The following is a 22,660-nucleotide window of genomic DNA, read 5'->3' as shown; positions in this document are numbered from 1 at the left end:
AATTAAAATGAAAACGAAATGAATGCCGTTTCGACGGTGTTCGATGCCGTTTCGACGGGGTTCGATCCCAGAAGGTCCCGGTGGCAAATTTTGAGACGAGATTTGTCTGATCACGCCTTCCGTCGGACGGGAAGTAAATGTTGGCCCCGAACGACTTAGGTCGTTAGCTCAGTCCAGGTGCAGGAGTCGTCACCCTGGGTCTTATCTTGGTGGAGTCGCTGGTAGGCAGTTGGACTAACAATCCAAAAGTCGTCAGTTTGAATCCCGGGGTGGATGGAAGCTAAGGTGTAAAAAGAGGTTTGCAATTGCCTCAACAATCAAGCCTTCGGACACTTAGTTTCGAGTAAGAATCTCGCAATCGAGAACGTCAAGGCAATGCTGTAGAGCGAATTATTTGATTTGATTTTAATTTTTTTGATTTTTCGTGTTATTTAAAGGCAAAACATAACTTTAAATTCACTCAAACCCCGATGGTTTGACAGCAACTGTTGTCAAACGAACGGGTTCACTTTTTAGTTTGATACCCCTTTTACACGGAGTTCACACATACTACCTAACGTTTGTTTTGATAGTGTGCGTGAGCGTCGTGTAAAAAGTGACAGTTCGTCACTTTTTAGTTTGACTTTGACCAACCACGGGGTACAAACTAAAAAAGTGTCAAACGAAAAAAATGACCATCCACCGGGGGTTGAGTGTACGATTCGTTTGACACATACTTCTTTCACCACACACACCTATCTGGTTGTACACACGTTGCTCTTTTTGGCGAGCATGCGCGCTTCTATCGCTCATTGACAGTGCGGCTACTTTATTTAGCGGCTAAAGCAAACAAACCACACGTTCAGGACGCAGCCTCTAATGCCGATTCGCGGTGTTTGTGCTTCACCAATACTGGCACGATTTTATGGGCCTTTCTTGAAAACAAATTTGGGGGTAATAAAACTCGAAAATAAACATTTTAATGCTGATCTGCTCGTATGAACCTCTATAGTTTGGAATTTAAAGATATAAAAGAAGCGTTTGCTAGAAGCGTCGTCGTAGTTTCAGTGAACAAGTGTGATCTATCCCTCTGAAGTCTCCCAATCCAATCCAGACAATTTGTGTATCAAAGAAGACAAGTCGCACATAACTTGAACACAAACACACCTCCACGTGATAAAGTAAACGCGATAGAAACAGGTTTATCAAATTTGCAGAGTGTGTGTTTGGTTGTTCCCTCTGGTATCAAACACCGGCTCTGTTTTGACAGTGGTCTACAAATTAAAGCAGATAACAGACTCCATACAGGAGTAAGAACCGTATGTAAACACTCACACACGACAGGGAAGGCACAGTTTTTTCTTCGAAGTTGCGATTTTTAATACACGATTTTTGGCTAAAAATAACCAGTAGTGCTGCGGCTGTGAACGCGTTTAGATCGAGTGTGACCGAAGGCCCGGAAAGTTTAAGATTGTCGACCAGTTCCAAGTGAAACATATAAGATGGCAAACCCCAACCAGGAAATCAAATACACCAAGGTAGGAGGGGGAGTTTGGTTGTTATAGTTTCAATTTGTCTCAGTTTTTAACGTTTTATTACAGAACTTTATACACAATCTAAGCAATGCTAGTCTGTGTTGAATTAACAGTTAACACAATTTAAATGTTTTTTTTTTTTATGTGAAAACTTAAAAATACACCCACATGTACTAACGAAGTCGACTTTATAGCTGTCAGCCGCTATTGCTAGTACCAACTACTAGTGTCTTCCTTTTAACTACAAGGACTTCGCCGCCCTGGGCTCCTAAGTGTTTGAAAACGGCACGGAGTCACCTCTGGATTGTGAGTCCAGGGCGCTGTCCGATTGATCCACACGGGCGGCACCTCCCACATGTACTACGTGTGCCGGGAACCGACAGAATTTCAATTTATATTTCAAATATTATTAAATCGTAAAGTTTATATAAATATTCATATTTTTAAAGATATTTTCGGGCATTAGCATTAGCATTAGCATTAGCATTTGGAGGACGCCCCACCACCGGAAGGCTCCACAACGCTTATCCCACTGTTTGGTGTGGTTGTGTTAGACCCTCATCCAGAACAATAATCCAATACGGGAAATACCATGTCTTCATCTTTTGATGAGTGTGTAATACAACCCAGGGCATAAGGGGATCCTGGCCGGGTCCAAGCTATCTTCAGGGATGGGAAGGATCGTTAGTAAACACCTATCTAAAGTGCGCAAGGACCCCTACGTCACCTTAGTGGTATAGATGTTTGTAGGGAGGTTTTGGACTCAATGTTAGTAGGAGAGGTAGAACCCTAGGATACACCTCGAAAGGCGTTGCGAGTTGGTTGTAGCAGTATTCCTAATTCCAGTTTATGCTCAATACGTCGTTATGGCCTAGTGGTTAGCATTTTTGCTTACCAATCCAAAGGACGGGGGATCGAACCCCGCCTCGAGCGACTTTGGTTTTTCGTTCATATTCATCATTTCAAATTTCTGTGTTCTTAACTTTCTCGTTGGGAGCAGATGGGATTCGAACCCAGAACCATTCGCTTACAAAGCAAACACCGTAACTAGTCAGCCACGGCCGCTCCTATTTTTAAAGATATTTTCGGACAGGGCAAAAAAAATCAACATTTGCTATAAAACTTGTTCTACTGGAAAACTCTATAAATTTAAAAATATTTTTAAACGTATTTGCGAATAATTCAAAACAAAAATCTACATTTTCGTGCAACGGCGAAAGCATGTTATTCCGCTCTTTATTATGGTCTGCCGCATAAAACAGCGCTCACAGCTTCGTTTTTGGGGCGTAACCAGTAGCATATCTCATCAACATGTTTTCGGTTCTCGCGCCGCTGCTGCTGTTTCTGTCCAGTGCTGGCAGTTGAAGCAGCATCCTTCCCCCCGAGGGCTGATGGCACGGTGGGGGGGCGCATCCAAAGTTGACAGCGTGAAAAATTAAGAAATTATATTTAGCACTAATTTCGGTGCATTTTCGGGGTTCCTTCGGGCGCATCCCTCAGGTTGTTCCGCGACCGGGGGCAATTTTTGGTCTCCGATACAATCAGGCCGTGGCAACAAAATAACCGGTTCCAGATGTGATGCACTCATCATCATTACTCACAATCGGTGAGTGCTCCAACTACCGAGTCGGGCAACATGTTCTGGAAGATCCTGTTATTCAGTTCATCGGGCTGAGCACACGTGGGAAAGTGAGCCCGGCTCTTTTGATGTGGTGCATTTTGTGGCCTACAACTTTCACTGGCATTTGACCTGGGTGTAGGGTTGATTTTGAATACAATATTGCACAATGTTGTCATGCTGAAGAAAATATAGTATTGTATATTATATCACTTTGTGGTTCAAAAAAAACTTGCAATAATAAATACTAAAATGTGTACTGTTTTGAAACCTGGAAACGGGTCAAAAAATATAATTTGAAAATGTTTTTGAAATGTTTAAGCCATTATTTTGTCAATAACAACAAAAGAAAAAAAGAAGATTTAAAAAAAAATCATGATAAAATTTTTGTCATGTAAACTTTTTGAAAAGTGTTATTAAGAATTGTTACTACTCACGGTGGGTATGAAGGGGATTATTATGCAACTTGCATGCACCTCGGAAATTCTTTCTGGAGGTTGTTGAGGTTGTATTCTGAGTCAGGAAAAAACGATTCCCAAAATATGCTGTCGATGAAAACTGATTTTATCTCAATTTGAAGTTAAAAACCTAATATATCTCCTAAATCTTCAAAAATACGTCTAAAATCTCAGTCTAACTCTGGACAAAGATGTAAATTTTCATCAAGATATCATTTCTTAGTTCCTAAAACATATTTCTGACATAGTAGACCTTAAATCGACCCATTGCTTGAGTTCCAGCGTCATCAGGAGGTGTAAAATAGTGTTATTTAAAAAAACCCGATTTAATCCCACCAGGGGTGAGATAGAGCCTTTCTTACTAAAGAATATAACTTCTTTCAACATCGACTTGATACAAAAAATCTAATGATAAAAGCAAGGTATTATTAATGATGTGTTTCCTAAAAGAAATTGAAAACGCAATTTTCACCATTGGGACCATCCATAAACCACGTGGACACCTTAGGGGGTATGGCGATTGTCCACGCTCCATACAAAAAGTTTTTTTGTATGGACAATTGTCCACGAAGGGGGGGGGGGGGGTTGAGATTTCCAAAAAAGTGTCCACGTGGTTTATGGATGGTCCCATTAGAATATTTTTAATCGTACAAATTCTTAATCAAACAAGCGTTTATGACAAACGCTAGCATAACTAACTTCCAATGCGCAAGTGACGACACACACCGCGGTTTTGGTGTTCTAGTTTTGGTATGAGCCCAAAAACCGAACAAAGCAGGCGCAAAGCAAAACCGAGTTAACCGCACAGTGGGAAGCTTGCCATTCAGCATCTACAAAAGTGAGAGAGTCAGAGATAGATATTTTTACAACCGCACAACTACACACTCAATCGCAATACCTTAGGTAGATAGCCATTGGCGTTGCGAGCATTGAAAACTTTGAAAACGATATAAAGCTTAGAAGCTTCGAAAGCTCCTATTGGAATCCAATGAACTCTGTTAAATAAAACGACACGACAAATGAAGCCTAATTAAAGGCGATTTAAGGAAAACCCGGGAAACAAATTGTTTGTACCCGGATGAATGTCCTATGTCAAAAAAGTTTTTACATAAACATTGGACAGTTATGCAAAAACGGACTGGGCAAAAGAAACCGAAAAGCTACGATGTCTTACATGTTGTAGGAAACATCGGTAGACAAGCAACTACAAACGAGTATAAGTCGAGCCAAAACTATATGCGCCAGCATTCTTGTGCCAGTATTCGAAGCTCAACTTGACCACTTGTCGGCTTGGCGACGAAGCGTCGAAAATCGATGCAGTGTGATTTTTAGCGATTTTTCGGATTAAAATTCATGCTGAATCGACATATTTACGAAGCTGGAAATGATGTCCAGGCTTAAAGTAAAACCTATACCTTTCTTTAGTAAGAAAGGCAAAAAGTAAATCGTTCTAAAAATTGATCGGGATTGCCGATCGATGTCTAATTTGTTTCAGATGCTCACTCATGGTCTGTACTATGAATGTAGTAAGAAATTTCGGATAAAATCAGAAATGAAAAATGTTGGCGATGGTCACCAGGTGGGCTTTTACCTTTTTTTAGGAATTTTTTTTCTTATGGTAGGTTAATCAAACGGCTCTAACTCCAGAACCATATTATGAATCTGGATGAAAATTTGGGAGGTTGTACAGCTCAAAAAATGCAATTTTTGAGATAAATAAAAGATATGAAACTGAAATTTTTTTTCCATATTTTCATTTGAAAACTGTGTATTTTGTTGAAAAGTCTGGCCGCATCCGAAAACAGATGGATATTTCGAAATTTGCGCGGCAACTCGCCCAGGTTCAGCACACTAGCTTTCATCTGCATTCAGAAGAATCAAAATCGGATTCAGGGGAGCTGAGAACGGCGCGACACAAAATTTTGCAAAATTTTACCACATACGAACATCACTCGACCTCCACGGAATTTATTTTCTCAAAATTCAAGGGTTCGAGATAGACGAGTTCTGTCAAGGTGAATCGATAGAGCGTCGAAAATCGATGCAGTGTGATTTTTTAGCGATTTTTCGGATTAAAATTCATGCTGAATCGACATCTTTACGAAGCTGGAAATGACGTCCAGGCTTAAAGTAAAACCTATACCTTTCTTTAGTAAGAAAGGCAAAAATTATTTCAATTTGCTCTGTCAAATAAACTGTCATGTCTGAATTCAAAAACTAATGTTGTAGCATTGTTGCAAACAAAATAAAGAACAATTTTACAGAAAAAAAGTATGACATTATTTCCATTTTCAGTAATGTTATGTCTATTTAAGTGGGAAAATTTCTGCCAATTTTCAAAATTCTTCGATATTTAACTCATTCCTGTTATAAACAGCTACTATGATCAAACTCGGTAGAATGTAACAAAAATTACATTTTGGCGGTTATTTAGGGGCTGGTTACGGTGGGGATACTGAGCTCAAATCCCAAATATAAAGTTGATTGGCTTTAACAGGAACTGGAACTTTGCATTTGAATTTTTAACATTTTTTTTGCATTTGAATTAAAACATTTTTTTTTTCAAAAATGTAGATTTTTTAAGTCACTATGGCCACTAAAGCGTTCATTTTCAACATCATTGGCGTGTAGATCAGATTCTTTGGTATATATGTTATATAGGGGAGATGGGGGTAAGACGGCCACCCTAAGGGAGAAGTCTAATAAAATTTACACAACAGATTATTTTGATCTCAAATTACGTACATATTGTTCTACTACTAGTCCATTATAGAAATGACATAAATTAGTTGGTCTAAAAACCAATTATCAATACTTTTCAGCAATTTTAAAAAAATAATTGAAATCGTATATATATGAAATACACGGGGTAAGACGGCCACTTATGTGGGGTAAGACGGCCAATGCTATAAATTAACTTAATAACTTTGCTAAATCCACCCAAACACCTATATGGTTGGTTCAACAGACTTCTCCGAACATCATAACTATTTTGGTTGAAAAAATCAGGTTTGAATGTGAAGAAAAATGCTGTTTAAAAAATTTCATTTTTTGGCTCAGTGAATTTCATATTATTGCGACCACATTTTATGAAAAACTATGAATTTTTACTACAAAACAAACACAATTTGATACAAAAAAATTAGTTTGTGTATTTCAATTAGAATAAGTAAATCAAAATTATATAAACAATATTAAATTAGCTATTTTTTATGAAAAAATTTATAGGATTTCATACTATTCAATGCGTTTTGCTATATCGCAGTAAAGAATGTTGTCGAAATTGTAGTTAACAGCATTTTGATTAAAAATGGATAGTTTTATTGAAAATGCTTTTCCATTATCTACAAATATGTCTTAATAGTCAAAAACCGTCAAAAATATAACCTATATCAAATAAAATCTACAAATTACGGGTGGCCGTCTTACCCCCGGAGGAGGTGGCCGTCTTGCCCCCAAATAAATTATTTTTTTAAACATTTTTTGTAAACAGTTCATCGCATTTTTTGAACTTTTTCGAGGGACATAATCTAGGAAAACTTCAATTTAACATGAAAAATATTTGAAGACAGGAAAACATATTGTTATTTAACAAAATGCCTAAGTTGTAATTCATGAAAATTACATCCAGTTTCAAGTTCAAAAATTATTTGTTTATTTTGAGCTATTTTTATACTATTTCAAACAATATTTCTGGCAAAGGGTACTCCATATGCATTATTTAGCATGAGGAACAGTATTGCTGAACATTTTAGTAATATTCATTAGCATACTAATTAAAACACTGGGGTGGCCGTCTTACCCCGCCTGGCCGTCTTACCCCCAGCTCCCCTATGTATTGGTATATATCACATTGAAGTTTTGAGCAAAATGAAATCGTGCGACGCCTATCTTTTCTGCAGAGTCGTTTTTTTTCGAAAAAAATCAAAACTTTGAAGGCCTGTACAGAGCCTTTTATGATTGAGAAATTTTGAAAATTGGCAGCATTTTTCCCACTAAAATAGATATAACATTACTAAAAATGGATAAAATGTCATACTTTTTTCTGCAAAATTGTTCTTCATTTTGTTTGCAACAATACTACAACATTAGTTTTTGAATTCAGACATGACAGTTTGTTTAACAAAGCAAATTGAAAATATTTTTTTTTGAATAGTACTCTTTTACACCTCCTGATGACGCTGGGACTCAAACAATGGGTCGATTTAAGGTGTTCTAGGTCAGAAATATATTTTGGGAACTAAAAATTGATATCTTGATGAAAATGTCATCTTTGTCCAGAGTTAGACTGAGATTTTCGATGTTTTTTGGAGGTTTTAGGAGATATATTAGATTGTTTAACTTCAAATTGAGATAAAATCAGTTTCACCGATACAATATTTTGGGAATCAATTTTATCTAACTCAAACCTCTAGAAGTAATGTCCGAGGTGCATGCAAGTTGCATAATAATCTTCTTCTTACCCACCGTGCCACTCCCTCAATTCTTACCTGTGCGTTGTTTATGCCTCTCTGCATAGGCCTTATTTTGACTTCACTCTGATTATGCGACCATACTGAATGTAGACTAGTCTACAAACGATAACTTTATCAGCCCATTGTTAAGGCAGGTTATCTTACAGCTTTTAAAAATATTGAAGCAGTTAATTACTTCGAAAACACACCTCTTAGCAACAGATTCAAATTTGCTTGTGGCTTTGTTATCTTGCACGATTTTTAAATCGTTCTGTTTCTTCATGGAAATTTACCTCGATAAACATCAACCCCCAGGTCATCAATAAATAAATTCATACAAAAAAATACAAAAAAAGACAAAATGCCCACAAACAAGACAAATGACTTTCGTAATGCGATACGATGTAACTTGCGATGGCTCATCAACGCAAAAGAAGAAAAAGCCTTAACACCAAGATTCAACTAAAAAAAAGTGTCGAACCCCGTTATCTGTGTCATGTACTAAAGTGTTGCGACGCGTTACCGGGATCTGACAAGCTGAGCGCGATGGCACTTGCAGATTTATCTGCTTCAGGATCTTCAGGACCCTCTTCGGCCACCAAACCACCCAGACCAAGAACGGAGACGATCCGCGAATACCTTAAATTGTTTATGCATTTTAGCGATGAAAATGTAAATTATGCTCAGGTCATAAAACTGACTCCCAGCCCGGCCCCCACCACCGGCGGCATGACCCTTCGAAACTGTTGCCAGGAATTTGTGGCGAAAAGAAAGACAAGAGAGGCTCCGTTGTTTAAGGTCTCGACAAAGTTTCCTGAAGGGGGTGACGAAAGTCGAATGATTTATCGACCGCGCCCAATCGAGGCTATTTTTAAGTTTGTTTTATTGACTTGAACTGCAGCCTTTGAAAAATTAAATAATGAATAAATATTATTGACAAAAAACTAACAGTTAAAAATGAACAGTTTTACAAATCACTAATCTATCTTTAGACAACAATGAAGTATTCAATTTACTACCAAAGTATACCAAAATTGCATTCTCAACAACTACATGGAAAGGTCATTCCTCTTTCTCTGTTGTCGAACAAGTTCTTGCCCCCGTGAGAGTCATTTGTCTTCCACTTGGGGTCTTTCTGGCGTAGTTGCACAATCGGCGGAGAACTCAACAGTTGCATTATGCAATGCCAGAGATGCACCACACCATTTGGGGATTTGTAAACAACAACTGTGAACACGAAGAAAACACCGCGAAAACCAAAGTCTTTTGTTTTATTTCAGCTTCAAAAGTTAAACTGCAGCTGGGAGTGCTGCCTAGCAGGATATTTAAGGGTGAAACATGTTCTTACTAATTTTGTCATGTTTCGTTCAAGTTGGGCTGAATGTACTCTGATTTGTTAAATCACGGCATGGCACAAGAAGTTTCTCACGTTTTCTGTTTCGCGACATTTCAGTAGCAGATATTGGACGGGGTTAAGAACTGCAAATCACGCAATTAAGGTGTTCGACAATTGAATGGAATGAAACATTGGCCGGCCACAATCCTACCTTAAAACTTCAGTGATTTTTTTTATCTTTGTTAAATACTGACAGAACATATTTTTTTTTGAATGAAATATAAACGACCAAAAATTTAAGAATACGTGTAAATTTCAAACTAGAAGAACTAATGCAATCCACCTACGATCCGAGTTCATCCGATGACTTTTGCATCCGAGTTGATCAGGATCAACTCGGATCTGCTTGCACCCTTGGACAAAGTTGTAGGGATTGAATTTCACTTGAACAAATCTGGGCGAGACCTGCGCCACCATTTCCTAAACTTCAACGATAAAAAACGACCCTTAAACCTTAACCGATTAGGCTCAGTTACTTTTTTATTGTCTAATCGAGCCAGGGGGTATCTCTTGAGATTTTCCCAAATATTCTATTTTTCTTGTCACCCTAGTGGACAACTATTTTTGAATTTTCAGATAAATATGGACAAATGCTATGGAAAATATGTAAGGTGGTCATAAATAAAGACAGGTCTGGCCAGGTATTTAAACTTCAAGACTTGTTGGAAGGATCTTTCGATTTTCTTCCAATGTGAGGTCGGAAGAAGGATCCAGACAATGTTTCCATTTTCGCATAAATGTCCCATACCCAAAAACAGCAAGCTGAGAAAAAATGCAAGACAAGTTTGTCCCACACATAAGGCTACGTGTTAAGTTTTCACGAAAAGAACTGGGATTCTGCTTAGTTTCTAGGACAAAGTACAGTCATCCCACATATTCGGAACGGTTTACAGATCAGCCAATGTTAAAACAAAAATCAAAGAAAATCGAAAGTTGAACATAATGATTTGCTTTTATCGTCATTTGAAAAGTTTTCCTGTGATCTTTGGATTGATGTATCGACCGATTGTAAAGTTTTACGTATTATATATATTTTTTTTTAAGAAAAACATTAACCCTTGAAATCAACAAATTTTTAACACTTTTTGCCTTTCTTACTAAAGAAAGGTATATGTTTTACTTTATGGCTGGACATCATTTTCATCTTCTTAAATATTACAATTCAGCATGAATTTTAATCATAAAAATCACACTGCATCGATATTTGACGCTCTATCGATTCATCTTGACAGAACTTGTCTATCTCCATCCCTCGAATTTTGAGAAAATTAATTTCGAGGAGATGGAGTGATGTTCGTGTGTGGTAAAATTTTGCCAAATTTTGTGTCGCGTCGATCTCAGCTCCCCTAAATCCGATTTTGATTCTTCTGAATGCAGATGAAAGCTAGTGTGCTGAACCTGGGCGAGTTGCCGCTCAAATTTCGAAATATCAATCTGTTTTCGGATGTGATATTATCACATTGTGATAAGACTTTCCAACGAGTTACACAGTTTTCAAATGAAAATGTTGTAAATCGCAAAAAAATCACATTCCATCGATTTTCGATGTCGTTTTTTTTTTGTAAAGTTGAGCTTCGAATACTTGTGCGAGAATTCTGGCGCATATATTTTGTGGCTCGAGATATACTTGTTTGTAGTAGCTTGTCTACCGATGTTTCCTACAACATGTAAGATATCGTAGGTTTTCGGTTTCTTTTGCCCTCCATTTTTGCATAACTGTCCAATGTTTATGCAAAAAAAAAAAAAATGTGACGTAGGTCATTCATCCGGCTACACTCAATTTGTTTTCCGTGTGCTCCTAAAATCGCCTAAAAGTAGGCTTCATTTTTTCGTAAGTTAATTTTTTAATAAACTCCATTAGGAGCTTTCTAAGCTTTTCATCTTATATATCAGTTTCAAAGTTTTCAATGCTCGCGACGCCAATGGCTTTCTACCTAAGGTACTCGCGATTGAGTGTGAAGTGGTGCGGTTGTAAAAATATCTATCTCTGACTCTCTCACTTTCGTAGAAGCTGAATGGCAAGCTTCCCTGCACCGTTCGACATACGCGGTTCACTTATACCTCGGTTTTGCTTTGCGCCTGCTTTGTTCGGTTTATGGGCTCGTACCGAAACTAGAAAATCAATTGTGGTGTGCGTTTCCACTGGAGTATAGGAAGCTTGCTAGCATTGTCATAAACGCTTGTTTGATTAAGAATTTGTACGATTAAAAATATTCTTTTGGTGAAAATTGCGTTTTCAATTTCTTTTGGAAAACACATCATTAGTAATACCTTGCTTTCATCATAAGATTTTATGTATCAAGTCGATGTTATGAATTGAAGGAAGTAAAATTCTTTAGTAAGAAAGGCTCTATCTCACCCCTGGTGGATTAAACCGGGTTTCTTTCGCATGTAAACAAACTTTAGTTCTATCCAGGAGTACATATTTTTAACAAAATAATGATTTTACACACTGAAACCAATAAAACTAAAGCTTAATGATGTTTATACATGGTCTGATAACTTTTTTGTGCAAATATCAGTTAAATTCAGGTGTTCCACAATTGTGGGAGACACAATAACATCCCACAACTATGGAACAGGCAATTTGGAGGCAATTATTTGCTGTTCTTGATAAAATAGTCTTGAAGTGAGGTTTTTTGTTAAAAAAAATACTACTTTTACTAGTGAAATAGCAAGAGAATTTCCAAATGAAGGTCCTTAAAATAGTAGGGTCAATAGAATGGCTGTATTTGGCATGCTTTTGACAAATTATCACAAAAGTGTTCCGAATTTGTGGGTGTCCTGAATATTTGTGATAACTGTATTGGATTTATTAGGCTTTTCTGAAACGTTCATTGTTTATTTTAAGGGTTATTATTGTTTACTCGTCAAGCTTATGTAGACTACTTACATTTTTTTCTTACATACTAGATATTATTTCTATTGTGCAGATTTTTTCGTAGTTCCGGTTTAGACATGTTCTAAAAAGTGGTGAATGTCTAAAAGTACGGCTTGGTTAAGTTTACGTTGTGCGTACAAGCAGATTATCCCAAGCAGCACACGATTTTAAATCCAACTGCATTAATAACTCAAAAGTGATGAAAATGCAAATGGGACATTTATGCGATCAGGGGCAATTAAGTGGTCATAACTTAATTAGGTTAAGGTTCAAATTTAAGATCCGGTCTTCTTTATATCAAAATTTGTTAGATCTGGCCTTAAACAAGTGTGCGTTTATCACTTAGATGGCTATACTGCCCATGTTCGCATAAATGTCCCATATGCAAAAACAGCAAGCTGAGCAAAAAGCATTTAAAGTTTGTCCCATACATAAGGCTACGTGTTATGTTTTCGCAAAAAAAACTGGATTTCCTCCTGATTTCTAGAACAAAGCACTGGATGTTATAGGCTCTTTTGAAAGAGCACACGATTTTGAACCAAACTGCATCAAAAACTCGAAATCGATGAAAATGCATATGGGACATTTATGCGATCAGGGGTTGGTTCAAGGCTTTTTAAAATAATTAGTCAATCATAAATTTTCCTAATCACTATAGAGCATTTTGGGGTCAAATTTAAGTTCAATGATCTTAAGCAATACAAGGAATATTGTTTTACTTGATTCGGCTAAAATCTGGACTCTAATCGTAATTCCTTTAATTGAAAAAATCAAGTATTTCACAAATAAAAAAAATCTGCGTTACCCAATTTCAAAACTGATCACTTCCGGAACGTTTTCCAGCTGACAACCAAAGTACAGCAGCGTGCCCAATTGCGCGCGATGATTTATCTCGTGTACCCAAAACGGCGCGTAATGGTGATAAAATCGTAAATATTGGGTCACACCATGCGAGCAGCAGCCCTTTACAATAAAATTATGAAATTAAGTTATTAAGTCCACAAGATTTATGAACCGTGGAGAAAACAGAGTTGCGTTGCGGTGTGATGTCCGTCCGAGCAGAAAAAGGGGACGACCAGTCGGACGCATGCCACCGCCACCGCCACCGTTGATCCTGTCCTTCTGGGACTGACTCAAGCCCGTGGAAAATGTTAAGTAAGTTATTTTCGCATCCTCTTGCAGCAACTCCAAACTGCCTTTGGTCGGGGCTACTCCAACGAGTTTTGCTCTCATTTTTTTTCGGGGCAGAATACTACAATGTCTCATGCTTCTCCACGATTTTCCTGCTCAAGAGTGTTCGCCTAGGGTGGTTCACCGGGTGTAAAAGGCATTTTTCCAAAAGGATGCTAAATTATTTGCTCTTCACAAATTGTGCTTGATCCATTTAGGGTGTCTTAGGGAATCTCAACATCTTATCATTTTTCCGAATAAGTAAATGATTTGAGAGCCTTTTGAAATCTTTCAAATAAACTTAGGGTAAAGGATGGCAAGAGAAACAATTGCTATACAACATACCATTCCTCTTGTCCCCTTTGATCGTCTTGTCTCACTTTGCCCTATTTGTTTTTTTGAGTTTATTTTCCAAGTTGGAATCTAATACAAAAATCAAACATGAAACTTCCAAATCAGTTTCAAATTTACATTTCACATCCTATACACAACACACATAAGTGAACCACCCTACTGTCCACCTTTTTCGTGGTGGTACTAACTCGCGGCAGCCTTTCCTGGCGGGGTGATGTTTTATGGCTAATTGCTTGAACTCTGCCGGCCACGGCCGACCGACAAGATCGAAAACATCGTGTTCGGAGCGGGAGGAAAACCTTGAGTCACATTTTTGACCTGAACCACATTCTGACATTCAGACAAAAAATAATGAGTTGCGGTTATGACCACAGCCCACTATGGGGTATTTCCATATAAGCGAGCGGCCAAAAATATTTTTTTGCTTTTTTGTGACTTTTTTGTGTTGTTTGTACTTAGTATAATGAAAACAAATGAATTTTGATATTTTTCCAAAAAAAAGTTTAATTTTCGATTTTTTCATATATTTGAGGCCACATGCATTAAAGTGGTGAATTTTAATATTCTTGCTCTGTCTATTTGATGCACGAAATAGCGGTTTATGCTATGTTAATGTTTCTGATTTACGTTCAATCTCCCTCCCCTTTTTCTTGAGTTAAAATCCACCTCTCTTTGAAGAACCCCCCCCCCCCCACCCCTCCCTCTCCAATTAAAATTTTGATTTTTGCGGTGTTTAGAATTTTAGACTGTTTATTTTATGGAACATTGTATGGATTCTCGTCCACGTTTTTGGTTGATCCACTTGCAAAATTCACGTTTTCCGCAATAAATTCTTCTAAATCAAAATCACTATGTAACCGATTGTCGTTAGATAACTTAAAATATGAACTTCTTCTATGGGCTTTTGTATACCTCGTTTTGAAGCTACAGAACAGCATGCGTAGTTTTTCTTCTGTGGTTTTTCCCTGAGTTGATCATGTGATGGTTCTGCAATGTTGTAATTCTTACAAATATAATCGAAAGCAGTTCTCACGTTTTCAGAATAGTGCTTCGTTATATCGTACAGGGACACTACGGTATTATTATCCATACTTTCAAAAGAACACAACAACGAACTGATATGAATATTCGACGAATCGTTACTGTAAAATACTTTGAATAGGAATTTCTAATTTTGTTAAACGTACCTAAGTACCGACAAAATCATGAATATCAAATCAATTTCAAAACATACATAGCTTTGCCTCCACAGGTAAATAATGCAATTTTAACCAAGCGTATACGCGAAATCATTAATTTTCTTGCATGAATCAAAATGTTCAAAATGGCATAACTCAAAAAGTGCACATAAGTGCACTTTGAAATTTGGAGACAAGTTAGGACATGGTTCAAATTTTAAGCTGCAAAATTTTCAGATCGCACAAATGCACACAAAAAAAGTACTCCATTAACAAAGTTGAAAAAACTAAATTTTGAATAAAAATCCATCTTTTTTGATTTTTATTATTTTTTTAGCCTGTAAAAGTGTGTTTTGTAAAATGTTATTGAAAAGTTGAATCAATTACCTTTCTGAATATATATAATGATGCAGGAAAAAATACATACAACTATGACAAATAATCATTTTTTTGTCAAAAAACATGTTTTTTCTTACCATTTTCGCCTTTTAAGGTCTGCAATTCAGTGAATTTTGAACCTACAACTTTCAAACTCCGGATTTTTCTTAGTTAGAATGTTTATTTTCGAAAAAAAATACCAAAAAAATAATTAGAGTATGTCGGTTTTTCGATTTATGGCCGCCTGAAACCCCATAGTGCAGCCTCTGCAGCAGCTGCACCATAATGTTCACACAGGGGACTCCCGCGGGCGAACTCATTTCCCAGTAAGGAACCGTAGCTTATGCAATTTGATTAAAGTTTTTTTCAGTGGAATGAAGGTGAAGGTGAAACTGGGGATGATACTGGCTGAAGGGGGGAAAAAAGTAAATTTACATTTCAATTTTTGTTTTCGGCATTGCGTAATCATGAGGCCAAAATTTTATGATGATTTATGGTAAACACGAACCATAATTATGCCGATCTTAAAAAAGGAGCGATTTATATGAAAATGCAATTGACAATAATGCTCAGCTGAAATATGTCTTCATTAAAACATGTTTTCGCTTTTAAGGTTCCTAAATGTATAGCTAATGTTTGTATAAAAATACAAAAATACCAAAAATACCAAAAATACAAAAATACAAAAATACAAAAATACAAAAATACAAAAATACAAAAATACAAAAATACAAAAATACAAAAATACAAAAATACAAAAATACAAAAATACAAAAATACAAAAATACAAAAATACAAAAATACAAAAATACAAAAATACAAAAATACAAAAATACAAAAATACAAAAATACAAAAATACAAAAATACAAAAATACAAAAATACAAAAATACAAAAATACAAAATACAAAAATACAAAAATACAAAAATACAAAAATACAAAAATACAAAAATACAAAAATACAAAAATACAAAAATACAAAAATACAAAAATACAAAAATACAAAAATACAAAAATACAAAAATACAAAAATACAAAAATACAAAAATACAAAAATACAAAAATACAAAAATACAAAAATACAAAATACAAAAATACAAAAATACAAAAATACAAAAATACAAAAATACAAAAATACAAAAATACAAAAATACAAAAATACAAAAATACAAAAATACAAAAATACAAAAATACAAAAATACAAAAATACAAAAATACAAAAATACCAAAATACAAAAATACAAAAATACAAAAATACAAAAATACAAAAATACAAAAATACAAAAATACAAAAATACAAAAATACAAAAATACAAAAATACAAAAATACAAAAATACAAAAATACAAAAATACAAAAATACAAAAATACAAAAATACAAAAATACAAAAATACAAAAATACAAAAATACAAAAATACAAAAATACAAAAATACAAAAAACAAAAAACAAAAATACAAAATACAAAAATACAAAAATACAAAAATACAAAAATACAAAAATACAAAAATACAAAAATACAAAAATACAAAAATACAAAAATACAAAAATACAAAAATACAAAAATACAAAAATACAAAAATACAAAAATACAAAAATACAAAAATACAAAAAAACAAAAAAACAAAAATACAAAAATACAAAAATACAAAAATACAAAAATACAAAAATACAAAAATACAAAAATACAAAAATACAAAAATACAAAAAAAAACGTTTCTTAATCCACCATTAGGTGGGTGGCGCTTTCCTCATTTTTATAAAGTAATAATGAAAATAAGTTTATGAAAAAATATATACCTGATACAGACTTTGCCAGAAAACATGCAGACTCTCATTTGAAGCAATATGGCAACCGGGAGTTTCGCATATGGCGTGACTCTCGCACGTAAACAAAAAGACCCGGCCTTTTGAGGTTAGGCAAAAAATCACCCTTTTTTGAATCTACAAAACCTTTTTCTTGGCATAACTTTTTAAATACTTAACTAAACGGAATAAAATTTAATAGGGTCTTAGGGGACCCCAAAACGAACAGAATAAGGCGGATCCGGCTAAAATCGGTTCAGCCAGTTCTGAGATAATCGTGTGGAAAAAAATCATGTCTACACACATCCCCATAGACATTTGTTCAGAATTTGATTCTGAGTCGATAGGTATACGTGAAGGTATATCTAGGAGTCGTATTTAAGAAGTTCATTTTTCGAGTGATTTTATAGCCTTGCCTCAGTGAGGTGAGGAAGGCAAAAATACAAAAATACAAAAATACAAAAATATAAAAATTCAAAAATACAAAAATAAAAACAATTGGTTGCATGCATGAGAGCAGGAACAAAACTATTCGATTGTGAAATACAGATAGTCATAAGATTATAGTAATGAATTGAACATAAATCTATAAATCGCTCTCCACCACTAACCAACAAGGCGTGCAAAATCAGCCAACCTATTGGCCTAATTCCAATTAGGTAAACAAATGCGTATGCGATCAAGATCGTTAGCTGGCCAACAACCACCACCGGCTCGCGCGGCTCGGTTGACTATGGCTGGTTGCGTTAAAACCTGCAAAATGGAGCCACACACTATGTTACAGACCCGCAGCCCGTTTCGCACCCTGGGAGGCCAACAACGTGATACTTATCGCTGTCAGCTAATTGTGCGCGCAAACCCGAGGACTCCCTGGACATTCGGGACACCGGCACAAGCAGCTGCCAGCGTTGGCCAACCGTGAGCGCCACGAGTGTATTTAATTGGTGCGATAAAATCACAAACGTTCAACCCCGACAGATGGACCTCCCTCGTGGTCATCATCCATCTTTTTGCGAAAGATTTGCCTCCACGAATAACCAATAGTGGCCGCGACGGAAGGAAAGCTTCCAAGGGAAAAATTGTTCGATGGCACGCCAGAGATTCCAGCTTTTTGATTAAATCGGAGAGATTTGACGCCTCAGATTACGCTGCCCGGTGCTGGGCCTCGCAGACTCTGATGACCATGAACGACTAATTGTCGCACCACGCAGTAATGTGTGTATCTAATTAGATGACGCGATGTAAAAGTTTTCTTCTCTACATCCACTTTACGTGAGGTTGGCTCTAGGATTGGTTATTAGCGGTTTGCACTAAGTTCCGTTTCGATCGGAGGAAGTGCGACAACCGAAAGTTGATTGACCTGAACAGGCAAGCTAAATTTACCTACTTTTGAAAGAAATAATAATAATAATAATAGCAATAATACAAGGCTATGGAGTTGGAGCCCGAATCGGTGAGAAGTTAGAGTCGGGATCTGAGTCAGCTAAGTTTCCACAACTTTGCAAAGGAGTCGGAACTCAATGTGTCGAAATGGCTAGACTTATAATAAAAAAAAGTCTACTTAATATGTTGGTTTAAATGTTCCAGATTCAGAGCATTGAAATGAGGTTCTAGTTTTCTACACCCAAAGTTAAATTCCATGCGGAAAGTCCGAGTAAAGTACTCTCGGTAATTTCGGGATTTATTTTCTCTGTCGGTCCACAGTGCCATTTTACTACCTCTCGCTTAACGATGCCCAGTTCTGGGTGTATAATTTTGAAAAGAACGGGTTAACTTCATAGTTTTAATAGATTTTTTATGGAAACGAGCGCTGAACCCCAATGCGAGAATTTCGATTATTTTCTGTTTTTGCAGTGAACTGCAAATGCGCAAAACACTGATAGAAAAATGTAAACAATCTTTTCGTAAAATTGAGTCACAGTGACGAGCCCCGTACAAAGGTCTTTTGGAGAGTTTCGTTAATTTAATAATAACAACCTTTAATCACGTGCACAAGATAACCCCAAATAACCCAATTAATCTTTGACGCAATTCTTTCTGCTTTCTTAATTTCGCAGCTCTTTATCAACAACCAGTTCGTCGACTCGAAGAGCGGCAAAACGTTTGCAACGATCAACCCCGCTACCGGCCAGAAGATCATCGATGTGGCTGAGGGTGACAAGGTGGACGTTGAGGCAGCCGTTCAGGCGGCCAAGACGGCCTTTGCCCGAAGCTCTCCGTGGCGTCAGATGGACGCGTCCGGTCGCGGCAAGCTGCTGAACAAGCTGGCCGATCTGATGGAGCGTGACATCAACGTGCTGGCCAATTTGGAATCGCTGGACAACGGAAAGTCTTTCGGAGATTCCGTATTCGACATGAATTGTGCCATAGATACGTTCCGGTATTATGCTGGCTGGGCTGATAAGATCCACGGCAGTACGGTCCCGTCGGACGGTCCAGTGATGACGTACATCCGGAAGGAACCAATCGGCGTGGTTGGTCAAATCATTCCCTGGAATTACCCGGTGCTGATGCTGACCTGGAAGTGGGCTCCGGCGCTGGCCGTGGGTTGCACTCTGGTTCTTAAACCCGCAGAACAGACCCCACTCTCCGCACTCTACATGGCTGCGTTGTCTAAGGAAGCTGGTTTCCCGGACGGAGTTATCAACGTGGTGAATGGATTCGGTCCCACGGTTGGCGCCTCCATTGTTAACCATTCGGAGATTCGCAAGGTGGCCTTCACGGGATCGGTTGAAACGGGTCGCATCATCACCGAGGGTTCGTCCAAGTCGAACTTGAAGAACGTATCGCTCGAGCTTGGAGGAAAGAGTCCGCTGGTTATCTTCGATGATGCCAATTGTGAGTTAATCAAAATAATAACGATTTCTCTATAACTCATTCATTTGTTTAAATTTACAGTGGACGAAGCAGTGGAGATTGCCCACAATGCCATCTTTGCGAATCACGGCCAGAACTGCTGCGCTGGAAGCCGCACATTTGTACAGGAGGGCATTTATGATGCGTTTGTCAAGAAGGCTGCCGAAATGGCCCGTGCACGAAAGGTCGGAGACGCCTTCGCGGAGGGAACCCAGCAGGGACCGCAGGTCGATGAGGAGCAGTTCAACAAGATCCTGGGCTACATCGAATCGGCCAACAAGGAAGGTGCCAAGCTACAGGCCGGTGGTAAGCGTTTCGGCAGTGTGGGTTACTTTATCGAACCGACCGTCTTTTCGGATGTTACGGACAACATGAAGATCGCCCGGGAGGAAATCTTTGGACCAGTGCAGAGCATCTTCAAGTTCAAAACGCTGGACGAGGTCATCGAGCGGGCCAACGACACCGAGTACGGCCTTGCCGCCGGTGTCGTCACCAACAACATCAACAATGCGCTGGTTTTCACGAATGCCGTCCAGGCCGGTTCCGTGTGGTAAGATTTATCCTCCATTGCAAACAATCAAACAGTTATTGATGGTTTCGATTGTAGGGTCAACTGTTACGACTACGTCGTGCCAACCACTCCGTTTGGAGGATTCAAGCAGTCGGGCAATGGTCGCGAGCTGGGCTACAGCGGAATCGAATTGTACACGGAAACCAAGTCCGTCACCATCAAGCTGCCAACGAAGATCTGAAAAGGTCTCAAGGAGCAACAAAAATATGGAAATTAAGCAGAAATCTGTCTCAGGATCTTCTCAGCCTCTGTATGCAACCGTTTATGTAATCAATTAAAGTTTAAATTCATTTTTCAATAATCGTGTTGAGCGTACAGTTACTGCGAAAGAAAGTTTCGATTGCGAACGGTGCAATATTCAATAAAGCACAGCGAAGCATGTAATAAAGCATAAACTTGGTAGGATGCTTGTACTTTGTCTTTCGGTTTTTTTTTTCTTGTCTCATTATGACAGTAAATTAATTCACTTTCAAACGAAAACGACAAGCCCAAAAATAAACACACGAAAAGAAAGTTTACTGCTGCTGGCAGAATTCTGAGAAAGCTGTCGAAACGAAATTAATGAACTCGATCGGTTATCGGCTCACCAAGGACAGTACTCAGGATGCAGTGTTGGCTTGGTTATGGAATTATTTTTGAAACAAAGTGGGTGAGCAGTAGAAAAGAAATGATCATGCATGAAGTAAAACCGGATAAAATTCATACTGAAGCTTCAAGCTATCGACCCATTTTTTGCTTTCATCTATTAGCACATTGTTGAAAGGATGTCAATAGAATGACGACACACATGATTAAAAACTCAATTTTCGCATATAAGCAGTTTGGATGCCTTTAGTACTTAGTTTGCAGAGTTAGTTTTTGTTCCAATTAGAAGTGTTGACGTTTGTGAACCAAATGAGTTTCACATTTGAATGTCTTCATCTATTTGCTAACAAAATTGCAGGATTAGCTCGGATTGCTTTCCGGTTTTCAACAAACTTTAACACAGCTTTAAATTTCTCGTAAAATTACTCTCATATCTGCCATATTGTTAGGTTGTTGTTGTTATTATTTTTTGCTTCTCTTCCATGGCATTTGAACACTTTTCTCGTGGCTTCCAATTTCATGAACGCTTGTTCACAATTCTGGGAACAGATTTTTCTCCGTGTGGTACGACTTGGTTTGATTTTTGAATGAATCAATCAATGAAACTAGCTTTTATTACAAAAATCCATGCTAGAAGAACTTACACGAATTCACTTCATCCTTCCAGTGTTCATAAACGCTACGAATATGACCTGCAGTCTTTCTCCATCTATCCATCATTATGTTGCAGTGACGCGATGCTCTCAGGGCAGCATCGCGTGCCTTCAAGAAATAAGAGACAAGCCTGGTAGTACCTAGTACACCTTCTTCCTCTTCAGCAGCAGTAGCTATACGTTACAACGCGTTATGTAACGATCACGGAGCGATTTGTACGCGCGAGCATCATCCAAGTGAGAGAGAAGAATATAATTACGGTTGTGGGGCCCATTTTTCTTCCTATCCTTATGATCCGCTGCCGGCAGCTGCCGTTCGTGGTCGTGGTCCGCTTCCCATGATCTCGAAGTGAACATCTCAACGGTTCAAGCGCATCGCATCGGAGAAGTAGTCCTCGCGTAGTCTCACGCGCGTAGAGAAAGAAGTTCATCAAATTAACATACACTTCAGTGACTAGAGAGTGCTCTCACTATGCAATGATACGGGCATTAGAGTGAAATATCTAACGCTCGTACCTCCTTCAGTTCCACGAACTCACGACATCTAATTTGTCAGAATGTCCCTGTGTGTGCTCGGCCGGGCACAATGATCTGCCGTGCGAACCCATCTTACCCCACGTTCTCGGCCTTTGCCCCAGTTGCGCCTCCAGCGTTGACCGCGTGTGGAGGAAAGCGCCGCTTCGACGTCACCGGGTGAGCAATTTATGGCAATCGATTTGTGCGAGATTTCACCCTTTCGGGACCAAAACGCTTCCTTCTCGTCGTAGCACGAACCTCTGCTGCTGCAGAG

General features: G+C 37.8%; 1 protein-coding gene across 1 annotated transcript; it reads left to right on the top strand.

Annotated features, from left to right (window-relative positions):
• The first annotated feature begins 922 nt into the window (after positions 1–922).
• LOC6034941 (retinal dehydrogenase 2) lies at positions 923–20,934 on the top strand. Its single transcript, XM_001845150.2, has 4 exons — positions 923–1,517; positions 19,263–20,043; positions 20,104–20,611; positions 20,669–20,934. Exons 1-4 carry the CDS (start codon positions 1,482–1,484, stop codon positions 20,811–20,813), a joined length of 1,470 nt encoding a protein of 489 aa, XP_001845202.2. The 5' UTR covers positions 923–1,481; the 3' UTR covers positions 20,814–20,934.
• The last annotated feature ends 1,726 nt before the right edge of the window (positions 20,935–22,660 follow it).

The sequence above is a fragment of the Culex quinquefasciatus genome, chromosome 1 (assembly GCF_015732765.1).
Source record: "Culex quinquefasciatus strain JHB chromosome 1, VPISU_Cqui_1.0_pri_paternal, whole genome shotgun sequence".
Taxonomy (NCBI): Eukaryota; Metazoa; Arthropoda; class Insecta; order Diptera; family Culicidae; genus Culex; species Culex quinquefasciatus.
This window is presented reverse-complemented; position numbering and strand designations above follow the sequence as displayed.